Source organism: Tiliqua scincoides, chromosome 2, assembly GCF_035046505.1.
Source record: "Tiliqua scincoides isolate rTilSci1 chromosome 2, rTilSci1.hap2, whole genome shotgun sequence".
Classification (NCBI taxonomy): domain Eukaryota; kingdom Metazoa; phylum Chordata; class Lepidosauria; order Squamata; family Scincidae; genus Tiliqua; species Tiliqua scincoides.
The window spans coordinates 108,811,882-108,821,032 of NC_089822.1; the positions used below are offsets into that span (position 1 = coordinate 108,811,882).

Consider the following 9,151-nt stretch of genomic DNA (forward strand, 5'->3'; position numbering starts at 1 on the left):
TTCTTATGGAAATCCAATGGGAATTTCTTCACTTCCTTGTGAAGGAGCTCAGACCCTCGTATCTTTTCTCTGAATGTTGGTTTACCTGACTGGGAAAGGTTTGGTATCTTTAGCTCTTGGTGTGTGCAACAGCTGTTCCTTTGGGGCTTTGAAACGGAAGCTCCATCTCTCCCATCTGCTTGTTTGGCTGCCCTCTCTCTTCCAGAGGGCTCTGAGCTGCTTTAGGGAGGTGAGGCGAGGCCAGGCACCCTGAGCGGCTTAAGTAGCCACCCAATCAAAGGCTAGACGTAGTGGCTGTTGGTAGGTGAGCAGTGCCAGATGACAGTCTTCTCAGGGAGCATCTTCCAAATGCTGCCCTGGAGACCTGCTGCTCTAAAGATGAACTACCTTTGCCTCCCAGTTGCTATATGGAAGCACCGCTCTAGTCTGTTGGTCACCAGCTTACTCCTTTTGCTGCTGCTGCTCCTCAGGCAACTGACCAGGCAGTGAGTATTTGAGTGGGGGTGAGGGGGAACCTTTTGAAGCAGGGTCTTGAAAAGGATTTTTTTGGGGGGGTGTCTTCGAAGTGGCCATATAACTTTGCCCAGCACAAAATCCTGATCCTCCTATTGCTCAGCTTTTGAACCTAATTTAAAAGCTGGCCTTCATTGCAGTTCAGAGTGCCTGCGCCCAGCCAGTGCTTTTACAGCTGGGCTAATGGGGCAGGGCTGTCATTCAGCAAAGAGCATCTTCCTAGGCTTAAGCACCAACCATGCTGTAAAGTCTTGCCAGAGGTCAGTTGGTCCACCTTTGAAGCCAATCTGCCTTGCACCTTTTGGCCAGAGACTTGTGCGGAAGGTGGCATTCTGTAACTCTCAGCTCTTGTTTTAAACCATTTCTGCCCAATGGTGCATATACACAACATGGACCAAATGTGTACACCTGTGGGCTGGGCAAAAATAGGTTAAAGCAGTGGTCTTCACCCTTTTTCATGCCACAACCCCAATATATAAACAAGCATGAAACTGGGGCCCCACCTCTGATCCCAGGTCCCAATCATGCCATTCCCTGTCGCTGCCCACCACTGCTTCTGTCATAGGCCAGCCAGGTTAGATAGTAGCCAATGACCCTCCGAATCTGCAGTGTCTGCCTAGGCTGGTTCCTGAACCAAAGAGGAGATATATATCGGTTTGCCCTATGACCCTGGATACTTTAAAACACTATTCTTCAACCTACAGCTTCAACCCCTAATGGAGTTGTGACATCTTTATTTGGGGGGGGGGGAGTTGTGGCAACCTTTCAAAGCCTGTGCAAGGGAGGGCTTGGATCCAATCCAGTAATGGCAGTGCCTTATCAGAACTGAGTCCTTGATATAATCCTGCAGTCTCTTTTCTTGCTGTCTTGCCCTGCAACTCCTAAGGCTGGCTCAGGTTGCTACCTCACACAGTTATGGTGAAGTCACAAGATGTACAAAGAAATGGAGCAGTCCCCCTCCTTTGGCTCCTGGATCCCCTTTCTGACCCTGGGCCTGTGTATGAATTACCCCCTTTACCCCCTCTCCTAGGTCCTGGCCTCCCCCTTAAGCTGGTAACCTGCAAGCCTCTGCTTCTCTCTCTCCCTGGATGGGGAACAAGGAAGTGCAGGGTGAGGCAAAGGAGCAACAGAGGGACATGAACAGGTACAGGTGGATACCCCCTGCCAATCTGCTGCCAGAGGCTTCAAGGATGGGCTAGCCCTACTCCTGCCGGTGCCATCCCAGCATTAGGCTCTTAGGGCAAACTGATGTACATCTCCTCATATATATATATGTATCTCACAGCGGCCCCACCAAATGCCCCAGGGAGGACACCTGATAAGAGACCTACATCCTGGTGCCCTCCCTTGCATCTGACATAGCCCATTTCTAAAGTCAGGAGGTTGCACATACACATCACAGCTTGTAACCTGTAATGGATTTTTCCTCCAGAAACTTGTCCAATCCCCTTTTAAAGGCGTCCAGGCCAGACGCCAGCACCACATCCTGTGGCAAGGAGTTCCACAGACCAACCACATGCTGAGTAAGAAATATTTTCTTTTTCTGTCCTAACCCTCCCAACACTCAATTTTAGTGGATGTTCCCTGGTTCTGGTTTTATGTGAGAGTGTAAAGAGCATCTCTCTATCCATTCTGTGCATACCCTGCATAATTTTGTCTGTCTCAATCATGCCCCTCCCTCCGGAGCCTCTTTTCTAGGCTGAAGAGGCCCAAATGCCGTAGCCTTTCCTCATAAGGAAGGTGCCCCAGCCCAGTATTCATCTTAGTCGCTCTCATTTGCACCTTTTCTATTTCCACTATATCCGTTTTGAGATGCGGCAACCAGAACGGGACACAATACTCCAGGTGTGGCCTTACCATCGATTTGTACAATTGCATTATAATATTAGCCGTTTTGTTCTCAATGGTTGGCAACCTTCACTCTCGAAAGACTTTGGTATAAGCCTACAGCACCCAGTTTTCCCAGGCGATCTCCCATCCAAGTACTAACCAGGGCTGACCTTGCTTAGCTTCCAAGATCAGATGAGATTGGGCATGTGCAGGGTACCTTTTCTAATGATCCCAAGCATAGAATTGACCTTCTTCACTGCTGCCGCACATTGGGTCGACACTTTCATCGACCTGTCCACCAAGATCTCTCTCCTGATCTGTCACAGACTGCTCAGAACCCATTAGCCTATAATGTGAAGTTTTGATTTTTTGCCCCAATGTGCATGTCTTTACACGTACTTACATTGAAACGCATCTGCCATTTTGCTGCCCATTCTGCCAGTCTGGAGAGATCCTTCTGGAGCTCCTCACAATCACTTCTGGTCTTCACCACTCAGAAAAGTTTGGTGTCATCTGCAAACTTAGCTGCCTCACTGCTCAACCCTGTCTCCAGGTCATTTATGAAGAGGTTGAAGAGCACCGGTCCCAGGACAGATCCTTGGGGCACACCACTTTTCACTTCTCTCCATTGTGAAAACTGTCCATTGACACCCCCTCTCTGTTCCCAATCCATGAGAGGACCTGCCCTCTAATTCCCTGACTGGAGTTTTCTCAGTAGCCTTTGGTGAGGGACCGTGTCGAACGCCTTCTGAAAGTCCAGATATATAATGTCTACGGGTTCTCCCGCATCCACATGCCTGTTGACCTTTTCAAAGAATTCTAAAAGGTTTGTGAGGCAAGACTTACCCTTACAGAATCCATGCTGATTCTCCCTCAGCAAGGCTTGTTGGTCTATGTGTTTTGAGATTCTATCTTTAATGAGGCATTCCACCATCTTACCCGGTCTAGACGTTAGGCTGACCGGCCTATAGTTTCCCGGTTCCCCCTTCTTTCCCTTTTTAAAGATCGGTATGACATTTGCTATCCTCCAATCCTCTGGCACCATGGCACCTCTGGCACCATATTTTAGTCAAGAGATCAGCATTCTTCAATTTCTTAATGACGCTTGGGTGGATGCCATCAGGGCCCGGTGACTTATTGATCTTTAATTTATCAATGAGGTCTGAAACATCTTCTCTTTCAACCTTTATCTGACTTAATTCCTTGGTCAGGAGGGGCCGTTTGGGCAGCGGTATTTGCCTGAGGTCTTCTGCCATGAAGACAGATGCAAAGAACTCATTTAATTTTTCTGCCATCTCTAAGTCTCCTTTTATCTCCCCTTTCCCTCCCTCACCATTCAGAGGGCCAACCACTTTTCTGGCGGGTTTCCTGCTTCTAACATATTTGAAGAAGCTTTTATTATTCCCCTTAATGTTGCTGGCCACGCATTCCTCATAGTCTCGCTTGGCCTCCCGTATCACCTTCTTACATTTCTTTTGCCACAGTTTATGTTCCTTTTTATTATCCTCATTAGGGCAAGACTTCCATTTATGGAAGGAAGCTTCCTTGCCCTTTAGGGCCTCTAACTTGGCTGGTTAGCCATGCGGGCACCCTCCTGGACTTAGTGAAGTCCTTCTTCCTTTGTGGTATACTCTTCCGCTGGGCCTCTATTACTGTTGTTTTAAGCAGCCTTCATGCACTCTGGAGAGACTGGACTCTTTTTACCTTCCCTTTCAACCTCCTTCTAACTAGCCTCCCCATTTGAGGGAAGTCCGCTCATCGGAAGTCAAGGGTTTTTGTGAGAGATTTGCCCGGTTTTCTTCCCCCAACGTGCATGTCGAAATGGATCGCAACATGATCACTGTTCCCCAACGGCTCAGTAACATTGACATCTCTAACCAGGTCCTGCGTACCGCACAATATTAAATCCAGAGTCACCTGTCAAGAAATCTGGTCTCCTTTTCGTGACCAGAAAACAAATTGACCCAGTCTATATGAGGATAATTGAAGTCCCCCATGATTACAACCCTGTCCCTCCTTGTCACCTCCCTGATTTGTTTCCTCATTTCAAGGTCCCCTTCTGGTTTCTGGTCTGGAGGACGATAGTACGCCCCCAGTATTAGGCCTGGTAATTTAACCCACAGAGATTCTATGGTGGAGTCGGACCCGCCTTCAATCTCTACTTTGCTGGATTCTATCCCTTCCTTAACATAAATGGCCACCCCACCTCCAACACGCCCCTGCCGGTCCCTCCTATAGAGTTTATAGCCCGTATATACTGTACTATTTACTGTATATATACTGTATACAGTTTATAGAGTTTATAAATGCTGATGCAGTGCCCCTGCCTCCTGTTCTCCAGCCCACCAGTGCTGCCCTTTGAAGTGCAGGCTCTAGCTCACCTTAGTCACTGTATTCAGCAGCACCAGCACAGTGCTTGGGCACAGTGCTTACCTCTCTGCCTCTTGCAATGCCTCACCTGGTGGCTCCCTTCAGCCTGGAGCCACTTTGGCAGCTATCAACATGATAGCAGCCAAGTCGCCTGTCACTCAGGCAGGCTGCCACTTGGTCTTAAAGCCCAGAATCTGCAAATAGTAGATATATAGAGTATACTACTATCTATGGCAGTGTTTCTCAAACTGTGGGTCGGGACCCACTAGGTGGGTCGCGAGCCAATTTCAGGTGGGTCCCCATTCATTTCAATATTTTATTTTGAATATGTTACACTTGATGCTACCATGGTATGTGACTGCATATGGGGAAATTACAGATCTGAACAGGCTACTACGTGTATGTTTGAACAATGATAGTAAATGGGACTTACTTCTAGGTAATTGTGGGTAGGATTGCAGCCTAGGATTGTTAAAAATTTCCCTGATGATGATGTCACTTCTGGTCATGAGATCACATCTGGTGGGTCCTGACAGATTCTCATTCTAAAATGTGGATCCCGGTGCTAAAAGTGTGAGAACCACTGATCTATGGTTTCAGGCATTCACGACAGCTCTTGGAACATATTACCAGTGAATACAGGGGACTACTGTATATAAACACACACAAAATGTGTGCTGTAAGGCAGCTATTTTTATGACTCTTTGTAGTGGAATGGGGTGATTAGAGATCAAATTCCCTCTCTGTCAAGAGGTACACTGTGAAATTCATTGAGCATTACATTCATAGGCTCTAGCTGCCCCCTTGTCACAGGCTAGGCCTCAAGCTGACAGGAAAACTCATCTAGGTATTGAAGCCAGCAATACACCAGAAATGTAGGGCCCCAGAAGGAACTCTTGTACTTAGTCATCATTAACAAAGGTCAAAATCAAATCACCCTAAAGTGGAGCAGATTCCACAGATTGTCTTGTATCACTAGGTAGACTCTGGTAATGCAAAACATGTTCAGACCTGTTAGCAGAAAAATGCCCATTCTGAATTATTTCTTAGGGTTCAAAGAGCCACTTGCAGCAGACAGGACCTTTTGCCCCAGCCAGCCACAAACTAACAGGATTATGCTGTACTGTATTTAATTCTGCCAATTTAATACAGTCCTAACACCATGCCTAAGTGGTATTGTATGTCTGACTTCAGGGAATCCATGAGTGGAGCAGGGATTCTAATCCTGGTTAACTGAGGCCAGAATTACTTCAGATTAGAATTCTGCCATCTGGAATTATTGTTTCCTATGTAATGTTGTTTATAGGCTGCCGTTTGTATGAAGGGGCAGAGCATTCTCTGTTTCTTGAAGAATACCATAGTGGATGTAGTCAGTACTCTGTAGCAGCTGCTCATGAGCCCCATCCAGCTCTTTGACATATACAGTAATGTGTGGCTCTTGGAAATATGTTGACTGATCACATATAAAAAGTAATCACAATATAAAAAGTAAATAAGAAACATTCAAGCTTTATAATTTACTGGGTATATACTGAGAGTCCAGTGGATTAAAATGTAAGTTTAATGTTCATGGTGAATACATATATTTAAGAATTTAAATGATTCTTAAATATTGTGGCTCTCTATACCCAAAGTTTGTCAAATGTGCCTCTTACATTAAGCAAGTTACTCTCTCCCCCACTCCCGCCAATATACAAGTAGAAAAATCACCAAGAAGGAAGGACATCGATGTTCCCACTGCGAGTGACTTGAAGTATCACCATTGCCTTGAAAGCAGTATTTCTTAGCCCTGCCTGCCTGGACTGAGTTCCAAGACTTCAGAGGCAAATGGTGGAAAATTATACATTTCTGTGTGTAAGACTTAAATATATTTCTTTAATTTGACCCTGGGGAAAGAGGAAGCGGAAACGAGCCCTGTGGTTCAGGGTAGCAAATGTTTAGCAAACGTAACAGTGTTGTGGACTGACATTCCACGTGAAAGTATGAACCATGCCACCCTCTACAATGAAGCACTGAAAAGGATTAGACAACACACTTTACAAGATTACAGAAGATTACATGTGATGTAATCTTTCAATAGGGTGCCCCTGTGGACTAATCAGCAAAAAGTTTGTCTCTCTCTCTCTCTCTCTCTCTCACACACACACACACACACACACACACAATACAAACCAAATTCTATGCATTCATTTTTTTTAAAAAGAAAATACAGATCTTCCTGCAGGTATTCATTTGCATATTTTGGGTGTCAGGAATTTGAGTGCTAGGCATAGGGTAGGAAGGGTTATATGTGCCCAATGAGGAACAGCAAGTATAGCGACAAACTATGGGGTGTGGGTGCAGGGGAAGAAAGAAGAATAAGAAGGGGAAAGTGTGCCACTGGTTCATGATGTGCAGTAGGCACTACTTTGTGAGCTTTTAGTACACAACACTAAAAGGCAGTTCTTGGTAAACAGAAAAGCCTATATGCAACAGCTAACTGTGTTTGGCTGTAAGGTAGGTGGCTGAATTACTATAAACCTACTTAGACCAGTTTCCATAATCTCAAGTATGCAAGGCATTGATCTTTACCATTCAAGGACTCCAAAAAGCGACGAGTAAAAGCAGCCCCAGCATTAGGCTGCCCTAAATTATTGCCCCACAGTCACCCAGACACTGTTCTGCTCAAGCTCTCTGTCCAAAATCATACAATGTAACTCACCGGAGAACTTCTCTTACAGAACGGTACTGCGGATCAGCCCCGGAGAGCAGCGGCTAAGCCTGCGATGGAAGAGCACTTCTGCCCCCTTTTTAGCTGATCAGCAGGTGCCAGAAAAGGCAGTATCAGAGGAGCAGAGAGCCCCCAGCATCATCTTCCTGAAGACCCACAAAACAGGCAGTAGCACAGTGCAAAATATACTTTTTCGGTTCAGCGAGCGTCGCAAGCTGACTGTGGCCTTCCCCCTCTACTCCTACCAGTTTGCCTACCCGGAGCGCTTCTCCAGGGCCTTTGTGGCGGATCTTCCCCAAGGGGCTCCCCACTTCAACTTGCTCTGCAGCCACATGAGGCTGGATGTTGGAGAAGCCCAGGCCATTATGCCTGCCCACAGTGTCTTCCTCACTATCCTCCGTGACCCAGTGCAGACATTTGAGTCTGTCTTTCACTACTACCGCAGTGCGATACCCGCCTTCCAGCCACTAGCCAACCATTCTCAGCCACTGCTTGCCTTCCTCAAAGACTCGGCTCAGTACTACGATGCTCAGAACATCAGCAACGGGCTGGCTAAGAACCCCATGGCCTTTGACCTAGGTCTTAATGCGAGCTGGGGAGAAACACCAAGCAGCCTGTGGCAGGGGGAGCTGGAAAGGCTCAACCACACCTTTCAGTTGGTGATGATTGCAGAGCATTTCGATGAGTCCCTGCTTCTGGCACGAGAGCTGCTGGGCCTGGAGATGGAGGAATTGGTATATGTCAAACTGAACATCCGTCGTAAGGAGGGGAAGCCTCTGCCCAAGAGACTGGTGCAGAAGATCCAGGCCTGGAACCGGCTTGATGTGCAGCTGTACAGGTTTTTCCACAGAGTTTTCTGGCGCAAGGTGGAGGTCTATGGCTACATGCGCATGAAGCAGGAGTTGGATGTCTTCCGAACACTGCTGCGGGAGACTGTGGCAGGGTGCCTGGAAGGAGATGCTATTGGACCAGAGGATGTGGCGGATGACTTGCAGCCCTGGCAGCCAGGCAGTGTGGTCATTCTGGGTTACAGACTGAGGCAAAACCTCACCTATGCCCAATACAGTGGCTGCTTCCGCATGGTCTTACCTGAGCTCCAGTACCATGCCTATCTCTATTACAGGCAATATGGAAAGGACATGCGCCCTCTCCCCACCTCAAGAATAGAAAAGGTGACAGCTGAACCTTGGGAAAACTAAGGGCCAATCATGCTATTTTCCTGGCTCCTCCATCTTTGTCGCAGTGGAGCATGTTGGGGTCTTCAGGCTAAAGAGCCAGGTCTGAAAAGTCAACAAGGGACACTTTTTTCCTTCTCCAGGCTCAGGGAATAGGCAAAGGAATCCTCTGAGAATTCAACACTGACCAAGCAAAAGGGGGAAGGGATCACCATTCTTGTGATGCAGCCATGTCACATTCCTAACTCCCAAAGTCACACTTGGAAAGTTGTAAGGAGATCCAGCAAAAGTCTTTTTTCTTGGCAATGTGAAGTGATAACCAAGGGCATCCATCTGCCTCTCCAATAGCTCTGCAGCAGTGAAGATTATTCCTTGTCCCACCCATTCTTCTGCAGGGTAAAATGAGATGTCTGTTTGCCCTAGCAGAGATGGGCAGGAGCAGCTAAGAACATAAGAACAGCCCCACTGGATCAGGCCATAGGCCCATCTAGTCCAGCTTCCTGTATCTCACAGTGGCCCACCAAATGCCCCAGGGAGCACACCAGGTAACAAG

General features: G+C 47.2%; 1 protein-coding gene across 1 annotated transcript; it reads left to right on the plus strand.

The window, feature by feature from the left end:
- Positions 1-378: 378 nt before the first annotated feature.
- On the plus strand, positions 379-8,622 carry LOC136638648 (galactosylceramide sulfotransferase-like). Its single transcript, XM_066612682.1, has 2 exons — positions 379-485; positions 7,434-8,622. The coding sequence occupies exons 1-2, from the start codon at positions 379-381 to the stop codon at positions 8,620-8,622; spliced, it is 1,296 nt and encodes a 431-aa protein (XP_066468779.1).
- The last annotated feature ends 529 nt before the right edge of the window (positions 8,623-9,151 follow it).